The sequence below is a fragment of the Oncorhynchus kisutch genome, linkage group LG26 (genome assembly GCF_002021735.2).
Source record: "Oncorhynchus kisutch isolate 150728-3 linkage group LG26, Okis_V2, whole genome shotgun sequence".
In the NCBI taxonomy this organism is placed as follows: domain Eukaryota; kingdom Metazoa; phylum Chordata; class Actinopteri; order Salmoniformes; family Salmonidae; genus Oncorhynchus; species Oncorhynchus kisutch.
Window position 1 is genome coordinate 25621222 of NC_034199.2, and position 27577 is coordinate 25648798.

The 27577-nt window shown below is 44.0% G+C and overlaps 1 protein-coding gene across 1 annotated transcript in view; it reads right to left on the reverse strand.

Moving 5' to 3' along the window:
* The window catches only part of LOC109870906 (immunoglobulin superfamily member 3), a 101114-nt gene extending 73995 nt beyond the window's left edge, over nucleotides 1–27119 (reverse strand). Inside the window, exons 1-2 of the mRNA XM_020461601.2 lie at nucleotides 26021–27119; nucleotides 9984–10361 (exon numbers count right to left, since the gene is read on the reverse strand). Of these exons, the coding sequence (XP_020317190.1) occupies nucleotides 9984–10361; nucleotides 26021–26060 (418 nt within the window). The 5' untranslated portion in view covers nucleotides 26061–27119. The remainder of the gene's footprint in view (nucleotides 1–9983; nucleotides 10362–26020) is intronic.
* Between the last annotated feature and the right edge of the window lie 458 nt (nucleotides 27120–27577).

Genomic DNA, 27577 nt, shown 5'->3' on the forward strand with positions numbered 1-27577 from the left:
AAATAGAGAAAAGGAGATGGTGAGGTCAGAGAGACCGAGAGAGAGGAGAGAGGGAAAGAGAGCCACTGTGAGGAGGAAGTCTGCGTGAGATAAAGTGTTCCAGTCACACAGCCTCCCAATCAATACCAACAGACAGCAGACTGATACAGCCTTCCTATCCCGTCCTCTCACCTCCAGTAACTCTCCCTCTCTCCTTATCCCACTCCATCAGCCCACGACGTTATCCCGATCGGCATCTTTCCATCACGCTATCCCTCGGTAAATCTACCTTGTTCCTTAATTTCTCTCCATTCTTCCATCTAGTGCTCTCAATCCCTCCCTTTCCTCCCTCTTTATATCTATGTTCAATCCTCAATCCCTCCCCCCTCTTCCTTCTCCTCCTCGATTAATCTGACAGGGCTGGAGGCAAGACATCTATTGACAAAACCATAGACCTGCTTCTTAGACAGCTAAAGGCAAAGAGGGGAGAAAGAGAGATCGGGAAAGAGAGCGGACGGGGATAGATGAGTGTCACTCTCAGTGCAGCATATACCATAGAGTTGCAGGGTGAATCCATCCTCAGTGTAATGACAGAAAAATGTTCTACCTACCTCAGTGTGGCAGGTAGCCTAGCGGTTAAGAGTGTTGGGCTAATAGCTGAAAAATCACTTAACCCTAATTTCTCTTGTAAGTCGCTCTAAATAAGAGTGTCTGCTAAATTCGGATTATCTTCAAAAAGAAAGAGGGAGAGAGAAATGGAGAAACATTCTAAAAATGTGCTTAAAAACAACCTCACCCTTCCACAGGAGTCAACACACACACAGCTATACATCGACACCCAACCATGCCAACACACATCTCTCTCCTAGCGAACTAGTTGCTTTGAGAATGATCATAGGTGGTAGGCAAGGCAGTAACCCGAATAGTCATATCAGACACAGAGACTATGTAAAACATGCCCCTATAGCACCAGCTGCATTGTGGGTAGTGCCCAGGGAGACGTAACCAATCAGACGGGAGTCAGGAGAAACGGCTCATAATTTCTCCGTCATACACACACACACACTGTTTCTCTCCATCAGTCACACTCTGTACGATAAACCAGCCCCTTAAGCCAATAGACTGAGAAGGTAAACAGACATGAGTGTGAGAGAATATGATACACGTGTCCAGCAGTATGGAAGCTGTCATGGAGCGAAGTAGCACTGTCATACTGTGATGGTGACTAACAACTGAATTATCTACTTTAAAGAGCACTTGATGTACTGTATTTTTGCCACAGAGTTAATAATTGGTCTTGGACATGACTGTGTTTTTGAGCCTCATGGCTGAGTAAGAGAAGAAAAGTCTGCTGTTGGTCCCTGTTCTCATACAAGCTGGTGCCTTGGACACACTCAAACACAGGCTGGTGCGTAGGACATGCATGGGAACACACACACACACACACGGTATTGTCATTTTTCTCATGAGTTAATGTTTAGGAGACACAGGCGGTGGGTAGGATGCTAAGTGGTCTTAGCATCCTACCATCCTACCCATCCATACTATTCTCCTACTCTTCCATTTTACTCCGAATTCTTCACGCTCTCCACACTCTTTCTCCTACTCTTCCATTCTTTGCCTTTTTTACTCAGAATTCTTCACGCTCTCCACACTCTTTCATGCACCCTTTCTCTCACAGTCTCCCCCCCCCCCCGTCTTGGAACCATGGCTCCTGAATGAGTGGTCCGCCATGTGGGTGAAAACAGACTGGGGTTGACCCCCGACCTGGAGCTACTTCTGTACAAACGGTTACACATGGTGATGTTAGCCTTTCACCTTTAACCTGGCAGGACATCCGTGTTACAACACTGATCAGTTAGAAAACATCACTTCTCCCGGCCTTGTGACTGGGAAGTCTTTAGTCGCTTTGTACAACCAAAAAGGACATACTGTAGATATCACATAATATATTGTACAGTCCACACTCAACAATTGTCTGAAAAGTTACTATTATTTTTAAGATATATTTTCAACAGCTTGTTCGTGCTTTTATGAGTTGTTTTGTAATAGGGCGGCAGTGTTTCCAGTTGGCCCACATCAGCCAGACACAGCCAGGGGTGTCAGACACACAGTTTGGTGGTATCATCTTTCTGAACAATCAGCCATACACACGGCCCAGGAGTCGTACACAATAGACACACCTCACTTTCACAAACAATGATGATACAGTATCGGGCAGGCAGGAACAAAGCCAGGTGTGCTGCTGAAAACATTCCCCTGGGGACAGTGTGTGTATACTGTTCCACATCTATAAAATCACTCTCACAGAACCCATTGTGACAGAGGGGACATTGATCACTGTGTGTCACCGTCTGTAACTCAGTACACTGATTACACCCAGTTTCTCCTCCTATCCATTTCCACCCCCCACTAATCCACAAGAACATCTTCAAGCCCAAATAGATAGCTGAGAGAGAGCTGATACACAGAGAGGGAGAGAGCGAGAGAGAGAGCTGATACACACAGAGAGAGAGAGAGCTGTCACACAGAGAGAGAGAGCTGACACACAGAGAGAGAGAGCTGATACACACAGAGAGAGAGGGAGAGAGAGAGAGAGAGAGAGAGAGAGAGAGAGAGAGAGAGAGAGAGAGAGAGAGAGAGCTGATACACACAGAGAGAGAGGGAGAGAGAGAGAGCTGATACACACAGAGAGAGAGAGAGAGAGAGAGAGAGAGAGAGAGAGCTGATACACACAGAGAGGGAGAGAGAGAGAGCTGATACACACAGAGAGAGGGAGAGAGCGAGAGAGAGAGCTGATACACACAGAGAGAGAGAGAGCTGTCACAGAGAGAGAGAGAGCTGACACACAGAGAGAGAGAGCTGATACACAGAGAGAGAGAGAGAGAGAGAGAGAGAGAGAGAGAGAGCTGATACACACAGAGAGAGAGGGAGAGAGAGAGAGCTGATACACACACAGAGAGAGGGAGAGAGAGAGAGAGCTGATACACACAGAGAGAGAGGGAGAGAGAGAGAGAGCTGATACACACAGAGAGGAGAGAGAGAGAGAGAGCTGATACACACAGAGAGAGGAGAGAGAGCTGATACACACACAGAGAGAGAGAGAGAGAGAGAGAGAGAGCTGATACACACACAGAGAGAGAGAGAGAGAGAGAGAGAGAGCTGATACACACACACACAGAGAGAGAGAGAGAGAGAGAGAGAGAGAGCTGATACACACACAGAGAGAGAGAGAGAGAGAGAGAGAGAGCTGATACACACACAGAGAGAGAGAGAGAGAGAGAGAGAGCTGATACACACACAGAGAGAGAGAGAGAGAGAGCTGATACACACAGAGAGAGAGAGAGAGAGAGCTGATACACACAGAGAGAGAGGGAGAGAGAGAGAGAGCTGATACACACAGAGAGAGAGAGAGAGAGCTGATACACACAGAGAGAGAGAGAGCTGATACACAGAGAGAGAGAGAGAGAGAGAGAGAGAGAGCTGACACACACAGAGAGATAGCTGATACACAGAGAGAGAGCTGATACACAGAGAGAGAGAGAGAGAGAGAGCTGATACACAGAGAGAGAGAGAGAGCTGATACACAGAGAGAGAGAGAGAGCTGATACACACACACAGAGAGAGAGAGAGCTGATACACACAGAGAGAGAGGGAGAGAGAGAGCTGATACACACAGAGAGAGAGAGAGAGAGAGCTGATACACACAGAGAGAGAGGGAGAGAGAGAGAGAGAGCTGATACACACAGAGAGAGAGAGAGAGAGCTGATACACACAGAGAGAGAGAGAGCTGATACACAGAGAGAGAGAGAGAGAGAGAGAGAGCTGATACACACAGAGAGAGAGAGAGAGAGAGCTGATACACACAGAGAGAGAGGGAGAGAGAGAGAGAGCTGATACACACAGAGAGAGAGAGAGAGAGCTGATACACACAGAGAGAGAGAGAGCTGATACACAGAGAGAGAGAGAGAGAGAGAGAGAGAGCTGACACACACAGAGAGATAGCTGATACACAGAGAGAGAGCTGATACACAGAGAGAGAGAGAGAGAGAGAGCTGATACACAGAGAGAGAGAGAGAGCTGATACACAGAGAGAGAGAGAGAGCTGATACACACACACAGAGAGAGAGAGAGCTGATACACACACACAGAGAGAGAGAGAGAGAGAGAGAGAGAGAGAGAGGAGAGAGAGAGAGAGAGAGAGGAGAGAGAGAGAGAGAGAGAGAGAGAATCCATAGACTAACCACTTCTGGGAAAACACAAAATGGAGATGTATGGGTAAACCACTTCTTTAATCTTTTTGGCTCTATGACAAAGAATAAAGAGCAAAAACATATACATGATCAAATACAAATCTTAGAATCAACTATTAATTCTTGGGGCTAGGGGGCAGAATTTTCACTTTTGGATAAATAGCGTTCCCAATTTCAACTTCCTGCTACTCATGCCAAGAATATAAGATATGCATATTATTCATAGATTTAGATAGAAAACACTCTGAATTTTCTAAAACTGTTTGAATCATGTCTGAGTATAACAGAACATATGTAGCAGGCAAAACCCAGAGGACTAACTGTTCAGATTTGTTTTTTTATTTGTTTGCCTCTCTCTGTTCCCTGACTTGTTATTGCCAAGGGATATTTTTTATGTTTTCAGTTCCTACCGCTTCCACTGGATGTCCCCGGTCTTTGGAATTTGGTTGAGGTTATTCCTTTGTGCAATGAAGAAGTAGGCTAACTAGGAACTGGGTACACTTTCGTGAGTTGCGAAAGACGTGAAAAGTGGCGCTGGTTTGTTTTCATTCCTGTATTGAACACAGATTGCCCCGTCTACAATTTGATCGATTATTAACGTTTAAAAATACCTAAAGTTGTATTACAAAAGTAGTTTGAAATATTTTGGCAAAGTTTATAGGCAACTTTTGAAATATTTTGTAGTGACGTTGCGTTTTTGTAAGCAGTTTTTTTCTGGATCAAACGTGCTTTATAAATGGAAATTTTGGATATATATGGACGGAATTAATTGAACAAAAGGACCAATTGTGATGTTTATGGGACATATTGGAGTGCCAACAAAAGAAGATCGTCAAAGGTAATGCATGTTTTATATTTTATTTCAGCGTTTTGTGTAGCGCCTACAGGGTTGAAATATGCTAACTCCTTTGTTTACTGCTGGTGCAGATGGTGCAGGCTATCAGATAATAGCTTCTTATGCTTTCACCGAAAAGCATTTTAAAAATCTGACATGTTGGCTGGATTCACAACGAGTGTAGCTTTAATTGAGTATCCTACATGTGTGATTTAATGAATTTGAAGTTTGAGTTTGAATTTCATAATATTTTATTTGAATCTGGCACTCTGCATTTTCCCTGACAATTGGCCAGTTGAGACATTTGCATCCCGCCCATCCCTAACTAGTTAAAGACTACCAGAACCCACTGGATTCTCCAATTACCTTGAATGAGTTACAGGACACAATAAAAACCCTCCAACCCAAAAAGGCCTCTGGTGTTGATGGTATCCTTAATGAAATGATCGAATATACAGACAACAAATTCCAATTGGTTATACTAAAACTCTTTAACATCATCCTTAGCTCTGGCATCTTCCCCAATATTTGGAACCAAGGACTGATCACCCCAATCCACAAAAGTGGAGACAAATTTGACCCCAATAACTACCGTGGAATATGAGTCAACAGTAACCTTGGGAAAATCCTCTGCATTATCATTAACAGCAGACTCGTACATTTCCTCAATGAAAACAATGTACTGAGCAAATGTCAAATGGGCTTTTTACCAAATTACCGTACAACAGACCATGTATTCACCCTGCACACCCTAATTGACAACCAAACAAACCAAAACAAAGACAAAGTCTTCTCATGCTTTGTTGATTTCAAAAAAGCCTTCGACTCAATTTGGCATGAGGGTCTGCTATACAAATTGATGTAAAGTTGTGTTGAGGGTAAAACATACGTCATTATAAAATCCATGTACACAAACAACAAGCGTGCAGTTAAAATTGGCTAAAAACATTTCTTCACACAGGGTCGTAGGGTGAGACAGGGATGCAGCTTAAGCCCCGCTCTTCAACATATATATCAACGAATTGGCGCGGGCACTAGAAAAGTCCGCAGCACCCGGCCTCACCCTACTACAATCCAAAGTCAAATGTCTACTGTTTGCTGATGATCTGGTGCTTGTCACCAACCAAGGAAGGCCAACAGCAGCATCTAGATCTTCTGCACAGATTCTGTCGGACCTGGGCCCTGACAGTAAATCTCAGTAAGAACAAAATAATGGTGTTCCAAAAAAGGTCCAGTCGCCAGGACCACTAATACAAATTCCAGAGCACACAAAAAACTATACATACCTTGGCCTAAACATCAGCGCCACAGGTAACTTCCACAAATCTGTGAACGATCTGAGAGACAAGGCAAGAAGGGCACTCTATGCCATCAAAAGGAACATAAAATTCAACATACCAATTAGGATCTGGCAAAAAATACTTGAATCAGTCATAGAGCCCATTACCCTTTATGGTTGAGGTCTGGGGTCCGCTCACCAACCAAGACTTCACAAAATGGGACAAACACCAAATTGAGACTCTGCATGCAGAATTCTGCAAAAATATCCTCCGTGTACAACGTAGAACACCAAATAATGCATGCAGAGCAGAATTAGGCCGATACCCAAAAATTATCAAAATTCAGAAAAGAGACGTTCAATTCTACAACCACTAAAGAAAGCGATTCCCAATCCTTCCATAACAAAGCCATCACCTACAGAGAGATGAACCTGGAGAAGAGTCCCCTAAGCAAGCTGGTCCTGGGGCTCTGTTCACAAAACACACTCCACAGAGCCCCAGGACAGCAGCACAATTAGACCCAACCAAATCATGAGAAAACAAAAAGATAATTACTTGACACATTGGAAAGAATTAACAAAACAACAGAGCAAACTAGAATGCTATTTGGCCCTAAACAGAGAGTACACAGTGGCAGAATACCTGACCACTGTGACTGACCCAAACTTAAGGAAAGCTTTGACTATGTACAGACTCAGTGAGCATAGCCTTGCTATTGAAAAAGGCAGCTGTAGGCAGACATGGCTCTCAAGAGAAGACAGGCTATGTGCTCACTGCCCACAAAATGAGGTGGAAACTGAGCTGCACTTCCTAACCTCCTGGCCAATGTATGACCATATTAGAGAGACATATTTCCCTCAGATTACACAGATCCACAAAGAATTCGAAAACAAATCCAATTTTGATAAACTCCCATATCTACTGGGTGAAATTCCACAGTGTGCCATCACAGCAGCAAGATTTGTGACCTGTTGCCACAAGAAAAGGGCAACCAGTGAAGAACAAACACCATTGTAAATACAACCCATATTTATGCTTATTTATTTTCCCTTGTATACTTTAACCATTTGTACATTGCTACAACACTGTATATACACTGCTCCAAAAAATAAGGTAACACTTAAACAACACAATGTAACTCCAAGTCAATCACACTTCTGTGAAATCAAACTGTCCACTTAGGAAGCAACACTGATTGACAATAAATTTCACATGCTGTTGTGCAAATGGAATAGACAACAGGTGGAAATTATAGGCAATTAGCAAGACACCCTCAATAAAGGAGTGCTTCTGCAGGTGGTGACCGCAGACCACTTCTCAGTTCCTATGCTTCCTGGCTGATGTTTTGGTCACTTTTGAATGCTGGCGGTGCTTTCACTCTAGTGGTAGCATGAGACGGAGTCTACAACCCACACAAGTGGCTCAGGTAGTGCAGCTCATCCAGGATGGCACATCAATGCGAGCTGTGGCAAGAAGGTTTTCTGTTTCCGTCAGCGTAGTGTCCAGAGCATGGAGACGCGACCAGGAGACAGGCAAGACAGTCAGGATGTTAAAGCTTGGTCACAAATGGGTCTTCCGAAAGAACAATGAATCCAAGCAAACTTCCAAAGTTGTGGCAAAATGGCTTAAAGACAACAAAGTCAAGGTATTTGAGTGGCCATCACAAAGCTCTGATCTCAATCCTTTAGAAAAGTTGTGGGCAGAACTGAAAAAGCGTGTGCGAGCAAGGAGGCCTACAAACCTGACTCAGTTACACCAGCTCTTTCAGGAGGAATGGGCCAAAATTCACCCAACTTATTGTGGGAAGCTTGTGGAAGGCTACCCGAAATGTTTGACCCAAGTTAAACAATGTCAAGGCAATGCTACAAAATACTAATTGAGTATATGTAAACTTCTGACCCACTGGGAATGTGGTGAAAGAAAGAAAAGCTGAAATAAATTCTCTCTACTATTATTCTGACATTTCACATTATTCAAATAAAGTGGCGATCCTAACTGACCTAAGGGGAATTTTTACTAGGATTAAATGTCAGGAATTGTGAAAACTGAGTTTTTAAATGTATTTGGCTAAGGTGTATGTAAACTTCCGACTTCAACACACACACATATATAACTGTAGCTGTGTTCCATGTTGTGTTCTACGCTTAAAAAGGGTCCATGCGGAAACACGTGGCTTAAAAAAGTGTATGCCGATAAACGTCGCCCTGCTAAACTCAGCAAAAAAAGAAACGTCCCGTTTCAGGACCCTGTCTTTCAAAGATAATTCGTAAAAATCAAAATAATGTCACAGATATTCATTGTAAATGGTTTAAACACTGTTTCCTGTTCAGTGAAACATAAACAATTAATGAACATGCACCTGTGGAACGGTTGTTCTGAAAACTTCGGACACTAAAGAGGCCTTTCTACTGACTCTGAAAAACACCAAAAGAAAGATCCCTGCCCATCTGCGTGAACGTCCCTTAGGCAAGCTGCAAGGACGCATGTGGACCGCAGATGTGGCCAGGGCAATAAATTGCAATGTCTGTATTGTGAGACGCCAAAGACAGCGATACAGGGAGACAGGACGGACAGCTGAACGTCCTCAAAGTGGCAGACCACCAGTAACAACACCTGCACAGGATCGGTACATCTGAACATCACACCTGAGGGACAGGTACAGGATGGCAACAACAACTGCCAGAGTTACACCAGGAACGTACAATCCCTCCGTCAGTGCTCAGACTGTCCTCAATAGGCTGGACAGAGGGCTTGTAGGCCTGTTGTAAGGCAGGTCCTCGCCAGACATAACCGGCAATGTCTCCTATGGGCACAAACCCACCATCGCTGGACCAGACAGGACTGGCAAAAAGTGATCTTCACTGACGAGTCGTGGTTTTGTCTCACCAGGGGTGATGGTCAGATTCGCGTTTATCGTTGAAGGAATGAGTATTACACCGAGGCCTGTACTCTGGAGTGGGATCGATTTGAAGGTGGAGGGTCCGTCATGGTCTGGGGTGGTGTGTCACAGCATCATTGGACTGAGCTTGTTGTCATTGCAGGCAGTCTCTCTACTGTCATCTGCTCTGTATGCACGCATATCTACCCTCTATGCACGCATATCTACCCTCATCTACCCTGTATGTATGCATCTACCCTCTATGCATGTATATCTACCCTTGAGGTATGCATATCTACCCTCATCTACCCGGTATGTACGCATCTACCCTCATCTACCCTCTATGCACGCATATCTACTCTCATCTACCCTCTATGTATGCATATCTACCCTTGAGGTATGCATATCTACCCTCATCTACCCTGTATGTATGCACCTACCCTGTATGTACGCATCTACCCTCATCTAGCCTGGTCCTGGGAGGGCCACAGGGTGCGCAGGCTTCTGTTCAACAATTCAGTATTCTAATCAAGACATTGATTAGTTGAATAAGATGTGTTGGTGCTTGGCTAGAACAAAAACATCCACACCATGTAGCTTTCAAACACCAGGGTTGGAGACCACTGTATCATATGTAGACATCCTAACAGCTAGTATTATGCCCCATGTAGGCCCAGTTTAAAAGTGGTACACTATACAGAGAAAAGGGTGCCATTTGGGACACAGCCTTGGTGTATTGTGTTGTAACATGGACTTACCGGTGAGGTTGGTGCGGGCGCTGTAGGAGCCGAGGTACTGTCCGTCTGTGTTGGGGGTGTAACACTCAAACAGCCCCTGGTCTCTGGCCTGGACCTTGGTGATGTGGAGCAGGGCTGAGTCCCTGGTCAGCCTCTCTACCCAGATCTCCTTACTGTTGACCCTCTGGGAGTACACCGCGTACGCATAGTTGGACTGGGCCGTGCTCACGATGCGGATCTCGCGGTCGGGCACCGAGGTCAGGTACATGGACCACTCAAAGTCCTGCTCCACACCCTCCTTGTAGCCGGTCACGTTGCACCAGATGGTCACGTGACTGCCCTCCGTCCGTACCAGCGGTCCGCTCTGAACGGTCACTACCCTCTGTGCCACGCTCACACCTGCTGGGCGAGAGAGGTAGGGAGGAGGAGGGGGGAGAGAGAGAGAAAAGAGGGAGAGACAAAGAACATTGGTTACAAAACTGCTGTTAAAACATTTAACATCCTGGGAGCTTTAGCTCCAGCACTCTCCCAAGAGGAACCGAGTCAACATGACATGTCCACTCAGTGTCCTGAAGAAACAGCCCGTAGTGTCACACACACACACACTACAGAAAGAGAGACCGTGGGGAATTATGAAATATGAGGTCAGTGTCTGGCTGTTAAAATACTGTGATCAGGAGCCATGAAACTGAGAGGTCATGCGCATCACACACACACACACGGGACAGGGGTCATGCGCATCACACACACACACACACGGGACAGGGGTCATGCGCATCACACACACACACACGGGACAGGGGTCATGCAAGGTTGTTATTTTAGTTCTTGGTGGAGGATATTCATGTCAATTAAAACACCTGTGGTCAGTTTCAGCTGAAGGAGATCACAGTACACACAGACTCTGTAAAAAAAACTGACATTTGAAAGAAGAGCAGACAATACACAGCAGCACAGGCAAAAGCATGCAGGCACACACCCAAACAGAAGGAGACTAGACACTGCTTCCGGTCTACATGACCAACTGCAGAACACAGCTGTGTGTGTCTTTCACAGAGAGGCTGTGTCTGTAGGCACAACAAAGTACGTTAATATTTCAACAGATTTAAACTTCCAACATCCTCTCTTCCTCGTTGATCACTCTCTCGCAGTAACTTTCTCTCCCATTCCCCATTTTTCATTCACTGTTGACTGTGTGACAAAATCAAATCAAATGTTATTTGTACCCCTGTATATAGCCTCGTTATTGTTATTTTATTGTGTTACGTTTTATTATTTATCACATGCGCCGAATACAACAGGTGTAGGTAGACCTTACAGCGAAATGCTTACTTACAAGCCCTGAACCAACAATGCAGTTGAAGAAATAGTTAAGAAAATCTTTATGGAATAAAACACAATAAAATAACAATTACGAGGCTATATACAGGGGGTACCGGTACCGAGTCAGGTTAGTCGAGGTAATTTGGACATGTAGGTAGGGGTAAAGTGACTATGTATAGATAATAAACAGCGAGAAGCAGCAGTGTAAAAACAAGGGGGGGGGGGGGTCAATGTAAATAGTCAGGGTGGCCATTTGATTAATTGTTCAGCAGTCTTATGGCTTGGGTGTAGAAGCTGTTAAGAAGCCTTTTGGTGCTCTGGTACTGCTTGTCACGTGGTAGCAGAGAGAACAGTCTATGACTTGGGTGACTGGAGTCTTTAACAATTTTTTAGGCCTTCCTCTGACACTGCCTAGTATATAGGTCCTGGATGACAGGAAGCTTGGCCCCAGTGATGTACTGGGCCGTACGCACTACCCTCTGTAGTGCCTTACGGTCGGATGGCGAGCAGTTGCCATACCAGGCTGTGATGCTCTCGATGGTGCAGCTGTAGAACTTTGAGGATCTGGGGACCCATTCCAAATCTTTTCAGTCTCCTGAGGGGCAAAAGGTGTTGTCGTGCCCCCGTCAGGACTTTATTGGCATGTTTGGACCATGATAGTTTGTTGGTGGTGTGGACACGAAGGAACTTGAAACTCTCAACCCGCTTCATTTACAGGCCCGTCAATGTTAATGAGGGCATGTTCGGCCCGCCTTGTCCTGTAGTCCACGATCAGCTCCTTTGTCTTGCTCACGTTAAGGGAGAGATTGTTGTCCTGGCACACACTGCCAGGTCTCTGACCTCCTCCCTATAAGCCGTCTCATAGTGATCAGGTGTGTGTGTGTGTGTGTGTGTGTGTGTGTGTGTGTGTGTGTGTGTGTCTGCGCATGCGTGCAGAAAAGAATGAAATAATATCTAGTTGTAATATCTAGTTGAAAAATTAACAAATGCATCCAGACTGTGCTCAGCGAGTCTACAAAACGAGAGAAAACGCTGTGTGTGCGCGTGCTATAGTGTGAGAGTAAGATTGTGTTTTTCCTCATATTTCGATCCTTCTTGGTTTTGTTTTGTGGTCCTTTGTCTTTTTTTCCATTTTGAGGCACATTTTGCTCATGAGCTCATAAAAGCGTTACAAATCTCTGATTTGTTTTTGGCTGCCTCAGTTGAAAGGGATTTCAATTCAATAAGAACAGTGTTTGAGAACAAAAAAATTATAAAAATGAATCACTCCAAGGCTTCACTTCTCCAATGGACCACAATAAGATAGAACTGGCCATGAACTCACAGGCAGGACAGTTAAACACACTAAAACGTCTCAGGGGGATAAAGAGAAGAGAAGAGAGAGGCCTCCAGGAAAATAGCAATCTTGCCAAAATACTGATGTTTTTATCTGCACTAAATGTGTGATATTTAATGTGTGGAATACCTCACTGGTTTGATATTGGGAGGTTGTTCTTGTCATCGTCCTACATTTATCAGTTCCCTTCCTCACTCTTTCTGTGCTCTCTCTTCTACTCAATTTGTCATATTTCGTCCACTCTCTTTCTGTCCTCTCTCGTCCACTCTCTTTCTGTCCTCTCTCGTCCACTCTCTTTCTGTCCTCTCTCGTCCACTCTCTTTCTGTCCTCTCGTCCACTCTCTTTCTGTCCTCTCTCGTCCACTCTCTTTCTGTCCTCTCTCGTCCACTCTCTTTCTGTCCTCTCTCGTCCACTCTCTTTCTGTCCTCTCTCGTCCACTCTCTTTCTGTCCTCTCTCGTCCACTCTCTTTCTGTCCTCTCTCGTCCACTCTCTTTCTGTCCTCTCTCGTCCACTCTCTTTCTGTCCTCTCTCGTCCACTCTCTTTCTGTCCTCTCTCGTCCACTCTCTTTCTGTCCTCTCTCGTCCACTCTCTTTCTGTCCTCTCTCGTCCACTCTCTTTCTGTCCTCTCTCGTCCACTCTCTTTCTGTCCTCTCTCGTTCACTCTCTTTCTGTCCTCTCTCGTCCACTCTCTGTGGTTGTTGTCTTGTCAGTAAGAGAAGATATTAACATAATACCAGACCATTAGTAACCAGGGCGCCATTCAGTCTGACCACATAGAGCTCAGAGTCATGGTGCTGTATTCCCTGATGCTCATGTTACTGCTGCCCTGGTCCAGTATTACTGCCAACAATACATTACTCACCACATGATTAGGCTGCTACTGCTCATATTGTATGAGCACTGAAACCATTATTCACCTCCCCCACCTCACTCTCAGTTTCTTTCTGTCAGGCCCTCTCTCCTCCCCTCTCTCTCTCATCACACTCTCCCTCTCCTCATACACCCAGCCTCTCCCTCTCTACGCTTTCTCGCTCCCTCCAGTCTCTCTCCCGCTTCCCTTCCTCTCTCTCGGAGTAAATTCCTGTCTCTCCTCTGTGCCTCGCGGTTCTCTGCATCTTTTCAGGCAGGATTTAAGAGGCTCTGTGAGACTTCAAAGCAACACAGCACTCTGCAGGCTGTTTTGAGAGGCTGACAACTACATACCAACCCCTCCAGACCTCTAACTGATCACTCTATCCCTACAAACTAATCCCTCTGTACCCTCCATCTGGCTGCCTCTTCACCTCTGTACCCTCCATCTGGCTGCCTCTTCACCTCTGTACCCTCCATCTGGCTGCCTCTTCACCTCTGGCTGCACTGTCTTTATCACTCGCTGCCCCTGGTACTGGTAGCGTTCATTTACAAGCCCTTTATAGCCCGTTCTCTACCACCAACAGCCCACTGTCGGTCTCTCACTGTAACACCATCGCCACCTGCAAAGGCAGGCAGTCAATGTCACGCGGGTCATAGAGGAATGGACTTGGAAGCTTTTGGCATAAACAACAACTTATGCACACACATACACACACACACACAAAAGAGGAAGCTGTAAAGAGGATTATGCTAAGTGGAAGGGGGGGGTAAACACTAATCCAATCATTTGTGGCTGGAAAACAGCATCATCTCACAGCACTGTACTGTTAGCACTCACACCGCCAGCTTACTCCAACCCTCACAGGATAATTACACACACCTGCTAAGGTGGGAGTTACACACAAACACACGGTACAGCTTATCATATTTGAAGCCATCCATCTTTTGTCATCCTGCTGGCATCAGTGGAGACATAAGACAGTTCTGTTACCTCTCCCTCCCCCCTTCATTCCTCATTATACCCAGGATGCTAAGGGCTGAGCGCTGCACATGCCAACGCTGCCTGGCTGGTCCAATGCCCAGGTGGATCTATTTACACACACAGCTGGCTCCTCCATATGGGCCATACTACAGAGTAGAGGAGAGGACAATCCCAGTCCTGTCTCAACTCCTCCACCTCCACACTACTTTGAAGGGTAATAAGTGTGGAGGTAAGGCAACTAAAGGCACTGAAAAAGGGGATAGATTATGAATATAGCTTAAATAAATAAATGGACTCAGCCTTACGGATGGGAATATAATATCTTTATTAGTATTCGATTACTTGAGTGAGTGTTCATTTTTTTGAGAAAGACAATTGCAGACGTACACCAAACATTGGGAACAGCCTGAATTCGTCTTGGTATGGACTCTACAAGGTGTCGATAGCATGTTGATTCCAATACTTCCCACAGTTGTGACAAGTTGGCTGGATGTCCTTTGGGTGGTGGAACATTCTTGATACACATGGGAAACTGTTGAGTGCGGAAAAACCCAGCAACGTTGCAGTTCTTGTCGCAAACCGGTGCTACATGACGGAGGCACACTGAAACACATTGAGTATACTTCACTGTGTGTGTTTTCCCGTTCTAGACGGGTTAAATCTCTCCCTAAGGAATCCCTTAACATCATGCCCCTTTATTATCACCCATTTCGACAGACAATTCACATTTTCATTTGAAAGAAATGGACCCTGTTAGCCATCAATTCTTCAGAGGACTGCAGATGTAAGGCCTATTTCTCTACATATTACATTAATAAGGGCCTGGATTCATATTAATGCTGCTCTTACATTACATCTATTTTATTATAGATTGGATGGGATCCTTTCACCAGTGTTATTCTGTGAGAAGCTGTAATGTAGTAGAGGTCGACCGATTATGATTTTTCAATGCCGATACAGATTATTGGAGGACCAAAAAAAGCAGATACCGATACCGATCGGCCGATTTTTTAAATGTATTTGTAAGGGTAGCGGCAGCGTACCGTAGCGGTTAGAGCATTGGATAAGTAACCGAAAGGTTGCAAGTTCAAACCCCCGAGCTGACAAGGTACGAATCTGTCGTTCTGCCTCTGAACAGGCAGTTAACCCACTGTTCCTAGGCCGTCATTGTAAATAAGAATTTGTTCTTAACTGACTTGCCTAGTTAAATAAAGGTTAAAAAAATAATTTAAAAGACAATTACAACAATATTGAATGAACACTTATTTTAACTTAATATAATACATCAATAAAATCAATTTAGCCTCAAATAAATAATGAAACATGTTAAATTTGGTTTAAATAATGCAAAAACCAAGTGTTTGAGAAGAAAGTAAAAGTGCAATATGTGCCATGTAAAAAAGCTCATGTTTAAGTTCCTTTGTTTAAGTTCCTTGCTCAGAACATGAGAACTGGTGGTTCCTTTTAACATGAGTCTTCAATATTCCCAGGTAAGAAGTTTTAGGTTGTAGTTATTATAGGAATTATAGGACTATTTCTCTCTATACGATTTGTACTTCATATAGCTTTGACTATTTGGATGTTCTTATAGGCACTTTAGTATTGCCAGTGTAACAGTATAGCTTCCGTCTCTCTCCTCGCTCCTACCTGGGCTCGAACCAGGAACACAGCGACAACAGCCACCCTCGAAGCAGCGTTACCCATCGCTCCACAAAAGCCGCGGTCCTTGCAGAGCAAGGGGAACAACTACTCCAAGTCTCAGAGCGAGTGACGTCACCGATTGAAACGCTATTAGCGCGCACCCCGCTAACTTGCTAGCCATTTCAAATCGGTTACACCAGCCTAATCTCAGGAGCTGTTTATGAAGTCATAAACAGCTCAATGCTGGAAGCATTGCGAAGAGCTGCTGTCAAACGCACGAAAGTGCTGTTTGAATGAATGCTTACGAGCCTGCTGGTGCCTACCATCGCTCAGTCAGACTGCTCTATCAAATCATAGACTTAATTATAACATAATAACACACAGAAATACAAGCCGTAGGTCATTAGTATGGTAGAATCCGGAAACTATCATCTCGAAAACAAAACGTTTATTCTTTCAGTGAAATATTGGAACCGTTCCGTATTTTATCTAACAGATGGCATCCATAAGTCTAAATATTCCTGTTACATTGCACAACCTTCAATGTTATGTCATAATAACGTAAAATTCTGGCAAATTAGTTCACAACGAGCCAGGCGGCCCAAACTGTTGCATATACCCTGACTCTGCGTGCAGTGAAATGCAAGAGAAATGATACAATTTCACCTGGTTGATATTGCCTGCTAACCTGAATTTCTTTTAGGTAAATATGCAGGTTTAAAAATACGCAACGATTGTGCAACGATTGTGCTTTTTTCGCAAATGGTTCTCTTTTGTTAAATCATCTCCCATTTGGCGAAGTTGGCTGTCTTTGTTAGGAAGAAATAGTCTTCACACAGATCGCAACGAGCCAGGCAGCCCAAGCTGCTGCCTATAGCCCGACTCTGTTGCAAGAGAAGTGACACTATTTCCCTAGTTAAAAGAAATTCATGTTAGCAGGCAATACTCATACACAGGTTTAAAAATATATACTTGTGTATTGATTTTAAGAAAGGCATTGATCTTTATGGTTAGGTACATTGGAGCAACGACAGTCCTTTTTCGCGAATGTGCACCGCATCGATTATATGCAACGCGGGACACACTAGATAAACTAGTAATATCATCAACCATTAACTAGTGATTATGATTAATTCATTGTTTTTTATAAGATAAGTTTAATGCTAGCTAGCAACTTACCTTGGCTTCTTACTGCATTCGCGTAACAGGCAGGATTCTCGTGGAGTGCAATGTAAAGCAGGTGGTTAGAGCGTTGGACTAGTTAACCGTAAGGTTGCAAGATTGAATGGCCGAGCTGACAAGGTAAAAATCTGTCGTTCTGCCCCTGAACAAGGCAGTTAACCCGCCGTCATTGAAAATAAGAATGTGTTCTTAACTGACTTGCCTAGTTAAATAAAGGTGTAAAAAATAAAATAATAATAATAATAAATTAAAAATCGTCCAAATCGGTGTCCAGAAATACCGATTTGCGATTGTTATGAAAACTTGAAATCTAATTAAATCGGCCATTCCGATTAATCGGCCGACCTCTATAATGTAGACAGACCTCTCTCTCAGAACCAATATAACAGACAGCCAGACCTCTCTCTCAGAGCCAGTATAACAGACAGCCAGACCTCTCTCCCAGAGATACTATAACAGACAGACACACACTACATACAGTATGAGTCAGAGTAAGGGAGAGATCTCATCTTTAGCCTTTATAGGACTCCGAATTGAACTGGTCCTGTGTGGCTCAGTTGGCAGAGCATGGCGCTTGCTATGCCAGGGCTGTGGGTTGGATTCCCACAGGGGACCAATATGAAACTGTATGCGCTCACTACTCTAAGTCACTCTAGACGCTACCGTCCCACCTGCCCATAAGAAGTTAAATGCATCCACGCATACTTTTTTTTTTCATACCACTTTAACCCTCTCAAAATCCTATCCTAATTGACATCTCTTTTCAAAGATTTGGAAGAGAGACAGGCTTTAGTTATGGCAACACTGTACATGGGCATTCTGTGGGTTTATGAGGTCAAACAATCACAATGCAACAGACTCCATCTCTGCCCTCAGCCTTCCTCGGCCCAGTCAGTAGACAGTCAGTCAGTCAGTAGACAGTCAGTAGACAGTCAGTCAGTCAGTCAGTAGACAGTCAGTCAGTCAGTCAGTCAGTCGACAGTCAGTCAGTCAGTAGACAGTCAGTCGACAGTCAGTCAGTCAGTAGACAGTCAGTCAGTCAGTAGACAGTCAGTCGACAGTCAGTCAGTCAGTAGACAGTCAGTCGACAGTCAGTCAGTCAGTAGACAGTCAATCAGTAAGTAGACAGTCAGTCAGTCAGTCAGTCAGTAGACAGTAATTCAGACAGTAATTCATTCAGTAGACAGTCAGACAGTAGACAGTCAGTAGACAGTAGACAGTCAGACAGTAGACAGTAGACAGTCAGTCAGTAGACAGTCAGTCAGTCAGTCAGTAGACAGTCGACAGTCAGTCAGTCAGTCAGTAGACAGTAATTCATTCAGTAGACAGTCAGACAGTAGACAGTCAGTAGACAGTCAGTAGACAGTCAGTAGACAGTAGACAGTCAGTCAGTAGACAGACAGTCAGTAGACAGACAGTCAGTAGACAGACAGTCAGTAGACAGACAGTCAGTAGACAGTGTGGGGCTGAGAGGGTGTTTTTACAGGCAGCTTCAAAGCAGTCAAGGCACACAGTAGAGTAGTCCAGCAGCACAGCCTCTGTGTAATTTACCCACCATCACACACCAATTAAAAGACTGGCCGGCAGAGCACTGTGATGACTGACCACCAGCCCTTACCACTGACTAATAGAGAGGGAGGAGGGGAAAGAGGGAATAGACAGGAGATGGAGCGAGAGGAGGAGAGAGAGGGAAAATGAGAAAGAAAGAGTGAAAGGAGAAAAAATATAAAAGGCAGAAAGAGAAATGGCTGGAAAGAGACTGAGGGGAAAAAGGCATGTGTGTTTCGACTCAGTAATTTCTGTCCCTTAAGCAATCCTCAGTCCTTCCCTCCCCCTGCTTCTCTCAGGTCAAAATTTAGTCCTGCAGCCACCAACAAGACCAGGCTGAGAGAGAGAGATAGACCAGACCATCATGTCTGCTATTACCTCATCTCAACATGGGGGAGCAGAGAGGGAAAGGGGGGGGGGGGGCAGACGGGTATAGAGAGAGGGGGAGAAAGGCTCAGAAGGTGAGTTTTGTTAAGCAGTTGTGTAGTGGCTAAGGTCCAACCTCTGAGCAAGAACAGAGACCACAGCCTGAGTGTACAAAGAACATCAAGCACTGCTCAGTCAGTCAGTCATACACTTGCAGAGGCAGAGCTGGCTCATTCTTACACTTTGGGGAGTCTCCTCTCATGTTAGTGCAGTGTCATGTAAGGCCCTGGTCTCTTCATGTCAACTAGCTCTAATTCATAGCCCTCCTGGGCCACCATACACATGACCCCATCTGTGTGCCGCCCATCACAGCTGCTCAGACCAGGCCGAGAACACCAGGGGGAACCTTTCTGAGTGTGCCTCTACCCATCCCAACCCATAATTCATTCATGAGGTTGATGGTGGGGAAGGCTAAAGTCACCCAGCTCCTCTCTACCTCTGTCCATAATGGACATGATTAAACATTTAGTGTTTGTGACCAACTCACTCATCCATATAATAAACCTACTGTAGCACACAGACAGTGTCTCACACACAGAGACCGTACTCTGCCCCCTGTCCTGTCCCATCTGAAGTGTCCCCCTCTGCCCCCCTTCCCACAGTCCATTAACTCCATATAGCCACCTGCTTCCCTGTGCAAAAGCCCTCTTTCCCCCCCCCCCCCCCCTCTCTGCTCCCCAGGGCCCTAAACCCTATCAGACCAGCCAACAACATGACAAAGAGATGGACATAGAACTATCCCCATACATTCACAAACACAGAACATCAACAACAAAAACAGTTTAAGGTTTTACAAACACCTTTCCTTTAAACGAGACACACACACACACATCTGCAATCCAGGAGCGCACACACTCATCACACGTGCACGTACAAACTCCAGACAGCTGCTGAAGTTAATGTAGCACTATAAATCCAACTTTCAGTCTTCTATAATTATCCAAACCCACACGTTAATAGCTCTGTATGACAGCTTGCTCTCCATCGCTACCTTTTTTGTGTATTAAGCCCCAGATTGGAAAGGAAACTAATTAACTAATAATTAGACTCTTCAAACAGACTTCTCTACCATTGTCAGTCAGTTTGGCATTCAGGTTGCGAGTGAAGCAAAGCCACACACACGTACAAGCTCGTACACAAAGACAGTCTCTCACACACAGTTTCTCTCAGTCTCTCTCACCAACACACACACAGTGTTTCCCTCTTGAGTTACAGGGATTTGATCTGAGAATCAGATCAGATGCCTCCAACGTCGCTGTGGGTTATCTTAGCTCAGACCCATGCTGACTGTATCCTATTCACCTTTTGTTTTCAATCTATAAAAACAGCTGTGGGGGTGTGCATTGTTGTGTGTGTGTGTGTGTGTGTGTGTGTTTGTGTCACAGTCTGTGGATGTGCTGTGCTGTGCAGCAGGGGAGCTGTCTCCATAGTAACCCTGCGTGTCATGCGCATCCCACTGAGGCTGTGTTTAGGTAGAGAATCCAGCGAGGATTCTGGGTATGTAAACCCAAGTATTGTGGGTGGATCTGGAGGAGTGGAATCTGGGCAACCTATTATCTAACAGAGCTCTGAGTAGAAGTTGCACCTAGGCACATGTCCAAAATCAGTTCTGCCTAATGGTTAGGATTTATAGGGGGTAAGCTGATATTAGATCAGTGTCTAGGGGACAACCTCATCCTACTCACCCTTTAAACCAGGGAGAGGAGAAGGGGCGGCAGGTAGCCTAGTGGTTAGAGCGTTCGACTTGTAACCGAAAGATTGAATCCCTGCTCTGACAAGGTAAAAAGTCTGTCGTTCTGCCCCTGAACAAGGCAGTTAACCCACCGTTCCTAGGCTGTCATTGTAAATAATAATTTGTTCTTAAGTGACTTGCCTAATTAAATAAAGGTAAAGATAAATAAATAAATAAAAATGTAAAAGGGAGGTATTCAAAGTGGATGGTAGTTTATGGTGGTATTTAAAGTGAAGAGGGGTTGGGATGTCAAGGAATGAACCCCCCCCAAACCCAACAGACCAGTTAAACTGCCTTTTATCTTATCTGAGAGAAGGTTCCTCAGACATAAAGACACAAAAACACGCACAAAAAAATGTGCCCTAAATGATTTAGGCCTGCAATCACAACTGTAAAATCATCAACAGCTGTCGGAACTCTGGTGATCAGCTCTGAGGTCAAAGAGATCATGACCTCCAACAGGATGTGCTGCTATACAGAGTTCACCACGACAGAAAGAAACAATGCAGACACTACAGAGTTACTCCATCCAGACACAAACCAGATGCTGCAGACAGGCACCGGATTCATTTAAGCAGGAAGGAGATTAAAATTAAGCAGGCCATTTTCCCATTTATCTTTAATGTCCAGAGAATATATCCTAAATGTCCAGAGAATGTATCCTAAACTATGTTGAGAGAGCAGCACCAAGTTTTTACTGAGTGTAACAGTAGGTCGCAGTGCTTTAGTAAAATTGACTTAAAACCCTCCAGTGTGAGAGGAGTGTGTGTTGAGGCAGTAGTTAGCAGCAGTGACAGTTAGGTGGGAATGTCCCCACCTTTGTGTTAACTCAGCATTACAGGGTCCACTCTAGCCCCGAGGGCAACTGTAAAACTGACTCCTTCTCTGGCTGCGTGCGCACACACTGTTCTCTAAAGACTTACCATCAAAGGAAACAAACTACCCAAGTACTTACGGAGGCAGGACTGGGTGTGATGTCCAGACTCATTTTATCTTTCTGGTCTACTGATCCTTCACCAATCAAAACGTTGTGCTCTCTCTCAGCCCGAAGCAGACAACAACCTATCAATGACTTGTATCTCTGAATGTTCTTGAGGAGTTGAAAGAGAAGCAGGTGGGGTACAGTAAGTGAATGAGGTTTGTAGTGGTCTTGCTGTTGTCAGGTAAACAAGCCAGATAGAGGGGAAACAATGTGATGAAGTATCATGATGTTATGGGTACACTACACACACACACACACACACACACACTTTCAGAACACACACACAGAAAAGCCTCCAGATTTACATTGGATAAAAGTAGAGACTACAAAATGGTATGTGATACAATGCAGTTGAGGAACAATGGGAAAGTAATTCTGCTTTGAAAGTTGATAACTTGTAACCTCACTTTTGAAAAAATGGCCCTTGAATGTTTTGGTACACCTACTGGAGAGCTATTCTTATCTACACCTATTCAGCATAGTTAACACTCTCATAAGCCTTAGCCCCACCCACACATTAAGTATTCACATGTGAGGCCATGTGCTAAACAGAGTTAGTAAGTTAGTGTAGTAAACAACCTAAGATTTTTAAACTAAAAGTGGTTTAAGTAGTAGCCTTCAATAAGGAAAAACTCCAGATTTTTTTAAATCGACACCTATATCCTAATCAAAGTTTGTCACATGCACAGGACACATAAGATGTAAATGCTACAGTGAAATGGTTACTTGCATTTTTGCACAGTAGCAATATCAAAAATATAATGTTTCCAGATTAATATTTATAATTATTAGATGATTCTTACCCACACCTGGTTAACTTGATGGGTCATGTAATCATCTGGTGAAGTGGAGTCATTTGTTTAGACGTGTAGCTAGCAAGCTAAACAATTAACCTAATGGTGCTTTCAAAACAACTGGGAACTTGGAATAATACAAGTTCAAATCATGATATCGGTGATCTTCAGGTCATAAAGTTGGGGCTCTAGAAAGAGGCCCGCATTCCCGAGTTGGAATTCCGAGTTGGATGACCGTTCGAAACGAGTTCCCAGTTGTCGTGTTTGCACTGAAGTCTGCGATTTCCCAGTTGTTTAGAACACAGCAATAATCCCAACCCATACTACTATCAATACAAACTGATTGTCATAGCTAGCCACCATGCATGAATCTGCAGATAGCTAAAGATAGCGAACTAACATTGAACCTAGTTGGTTAACTAACATTAGGCTGTAACTAGCAATGCAAATGTTTTCTGAGATATGAATAATATTACCACACAGATCATACACATAGCATTAGCTAGCAAGCCAGCCAACTAACATTAGTTAGTTAACAGTACACTTTAACTGGCAATGAAAATGACTTTGACAAAATTACAAATATATAATATCTGAAAATGCTAGCTAGACTATCTTACATTTCCCTCTCTGTCACGGTTGCCCTCTCCTTAGCTATCATCCACCGGCATTCAACTGACTTTTAAACTCGGTCCACTTCTTCTGTGACAACAACACTGTTGGCTTCCCCGTCACTGTCATCAGAAGACTCTACAATGTCTGGTTCAATTAAAATGTTTTTACCTAAAATCAGGGATTTCCTCATTGTCCGATTCATTTTCAGAGTCAGAGAGAGTCAGCATTGCAGGACTGTCTTCCAGAAAGTAGAGAGGAGGAGCAACACTTGTGCAGTTCTTCATTATACATTTTTTTTAAACCTACATACTAAGCAGCTCATGTTATAGACAGAACCATGCTACATGGCAGACCAATCCGAACTCATGTCTCGGCATGTCCAGCCCATCCATTATGTCAGCCAATCCTGACATAGTGGGAAGGTTCCTGCCTTTTTCCGTGGCTAAACCAACTAGGTTTGTAATTTAACAATTGTACTCATATTTACAGATGGCATACACGTTTGTTAATAAGGCACATGAAAGTTCACATGTTCCAGATGGCATTTCTGCCCCCAAAAAATGCACTTGGATTTTTTTTTAAGAATCATGTCTACATTTAAATTCCTCTCCTGTGAAATAGAGACGTGTGACATACGTCTAGTTTCCTGAAATGAGTCAAATATTAGCAAAATAACATAAAAGCAAAGTCAAAGACCTTTACAAAACAGGAATATCCTAAAAACATGCACACACACAGGAGAAACACGCTTCCCAGCCAAGCCTCTGTAGAATGCACATAGATGTACAGCCAGGGACAGGGTGAGCGATTGCATTATGAGCACTGTCTAGACATGCTTGCTCTGTATGTATACATAGGCACTCGCATATAGATACACAAACCCAGGTCATCTACTGGCCAAACAGCTGGAAGATATGTTAGAAGCCTAAAGTGTGTCATATACCACCAATAATTTAGTTTTAGCATCAGAGTAACATCCACAAAGACACGACAGATCCACTCAAACTCACAGCAATGTTTAAACAATGCTGACTCTTCCTGGACCAAGAGGTGAAATTCCTCTCATTCTAAAAGTGTGTGTGGGTGTGTGTTTGTGACACACAGCTGTCATTCTGTGGGGAGCATTGGATAGTCAGAAGGAAACACCATTTAGACTGGCCTTCCATTAACAATATTGACAAAGTTGAGTGAATTCAATGCCAGTAAAATGAATAACTGACAGCAATTAGGATACTGCACTAGCAGGGACGAGTCAGCTAGACTTACATTTGCATGTTAGACTGCCTCATAACTATTGGTTTCCATGAGACTCAACTGGTGTATTTAAACTACACAGAGAAACTGGCCTGAGATCAGTGCATACAGAGGCTTTGGCAGCAAACAGGCATAGAGAACCTATACTAACTATTCTGCAGTCAGTTGAGCCAGTATAGACAACTGAAGCATCTCACCATTACTGTTTAACCAGCCAGCCTCCTGCTGAACAACCCATTACACTTTCTATTAGCTATATAAACCAGAACGGTTCAGGGATTCAGAGCTCTCTCTCTCTGCCACAACTACAGGGTAATACACGCAACATATATACATTACCACCATGTGTAAGAGCTTTCTGTAAAGTTTAAAATTAGACAGTCAACATATTGTACTCTGTTTTTCTGCTATCCATCTCTATAGGAAAACCAAAGCATTTCTATGATGTATTGTATTTCATTCTACACCTTCATTTCACCTTGGGAAATTTAAAATGATTCAAATTGATCAATCAATCAATATCTCCTACATGAAGTTGACCAGCTGAAAGGGTAAGTGAACTAACAAGAAGACTGTTAATCTAACCCAATGGCAGGAATCCATCCCTCCACATCAATAAGATGCCTCCCATCCAGGAACAGAGCAGCCATCTGGTGTGTGTACTGTGTAGGCTATGCTATATGTGTCAGTGAAAGTGTGTGTAATGTGCATGACGGAGAGAGAATAGCTGAGTGTCCCAGGGTGCTATATAAAGTGAAAAATGTAAGGTGTCTGTGTGTATTGACTACAGGCACTAATACGGGGATGTGGTCACTGTTATCCAACTCATCCAGGGAAAGAGGAGCTTGAGTCTGAGGGGGTTAATCTGAGATTTACATCCAAATATCACATGAACCTAGTTCTCCCCCCTCCACACACACTATGATAGAAAAACAAGAACTTGTTCACAGCTATAATAGAGCTGTGAAACACAAACAGATAAACACGCAGACACAGCTGTCCAAAGGTAAGTGAGTAGTGAGCAATGGATTTATATACATCATTGGTAGTGACTAAGACAATGCCCCCTCCCTAGACCAGTGACTCCTACTGAGGTGGCATTGGCAAACACACACTCTCACACCTACATACACTCAGAGTTTTGATTTGTCATCCAGGTGTGTCATCATGCAGATGTCTTGGCATGCAGGTGTGCTATGACTCAGGTGTCGAACTGTTCTTCTGAATTAAATAGACAAACTCGCACATTGATCTTTTTTTGAAAGTGCATGGTAACACTTGAATAACATTCGGGGTTCTTATTAGTTCTCTCATGTAATTAAAGAGAGAAAAAATAGAAAGATGACTATGTGTCCAATCTAAGTAATATAGGTACAGGAGTGACTTACCAAGCAGCGCACACGCAGTAAGGAGCGTGCGGATGCCCATTGTCTTCCGTGTTTCTCTCCCCTCAGACACCGTTCCTATAATCCGTTTGGCGAGGCAAAACTTGGGTCTGTTTTGAGGCAGAAATTTTGGGTTCTATGGCAGACCACCTGTGCGGGCGACGGACGGGTAGGTCTGGTGCCCACCGGGATCGAACCTGATGGGTTGACTTGAGACTGAGATCCGCTATAGCGAAGTCGCCTACTGCCTGTGGGATACCCTCACCGATCTCCCGTATCCTGCTCTGAAACGCGTGGCTTGGTAGACTGGGGTGTCGTTTCTCTGTATCACCTTCGTCAATGACGATATGCACCCATAAAAGACGCGTACCCTGACCCCTCTTCCTTTCCTACGCATCCGACAGAGAGACTGCGGCGGCCCTTCGCCACCTCAGCGGGGAAAGTCCAGCGTGTGTGGATGTCTTGCTTTGTTAGTGCGCTATTTAGAATTTTGCCAACATCAAGATTTTTTCGGATCAATATGTAAAATAAATACGTAAAGTCCTTCTGCTGAGAATGTACATAAAATACTTAATTTCAGTGGGCGTCCTCTTCCTCCGGGGAGATAGCGCTATCCAAACGCACGCGTTCAGTAAAATCAATCTCCTTTCACTGCTTCGCTACAACAACAAAAAAACAATCGGAGTCGTTGGGCGGGCGCTCTAGCGGCAGAACATAATATAATATTAATGTGCCATAGGATGGACTTCCGAGCGTATTCGTCAATGGACCGAACCCACCGCAAATTAACCACAGTAGCCTATTTTTTTATTTGAATTGTTTATAAAAGTATCCGAAACGTTTTTTATCGTTGATCAGATAATTGAGTGTTGTTCATAGCCTACACAAAGCGTTGTTCGGGCACAAATATATTGATAAACCCACACCGCGAGAATAACCTCACGTTTCTGATCAATAACTTAGTCAAAAGGTTCAGTTGCTGTTCTTCAACGGCTTCGAGTCAAGTCCTTCTTCTGCAAATTCAGTTTAAAATATAATATTTTTTTACTCTTCCCTAGGTGTATTCCTTGTATGTCATTTCCTGGTTGGAAGAAATTCTCTTTGAGCGCTGTAATCTCGTATTCCCTGTCATTTGAAAGACTAACTAGCATGCCATACAATCCCTCCCCCAAGCAGAAACCACGCCCCATGGGCTACTTTCTACAATTCACCCAGTTATCGACGCACTCCAATTGGCCAAAAGGCGTGACTAAACGATTATTTTTACAATTTCCAAATGTATTCACATGCAGTAAATCGGATAGCGCATACAGTTGGTATGGGCATGGGATATTACATGCCCCTTTTTATTGAATGAAATGTTAGGTCTTGAATTTTATGATACCAATAATAATAGTCTTGAGATTTATTTAACAGCATGTGTTTTTGCTTTTCAATTTCTCTCTCTAAAATATACAGGGCCATAGATTAATCCTATGAGCTGAGAATAAACACAAAGCCTTATGATTCCTATAAGCAGTTTACAACATATATGGGATTCAGCACTTCAGCTAGAGCTAA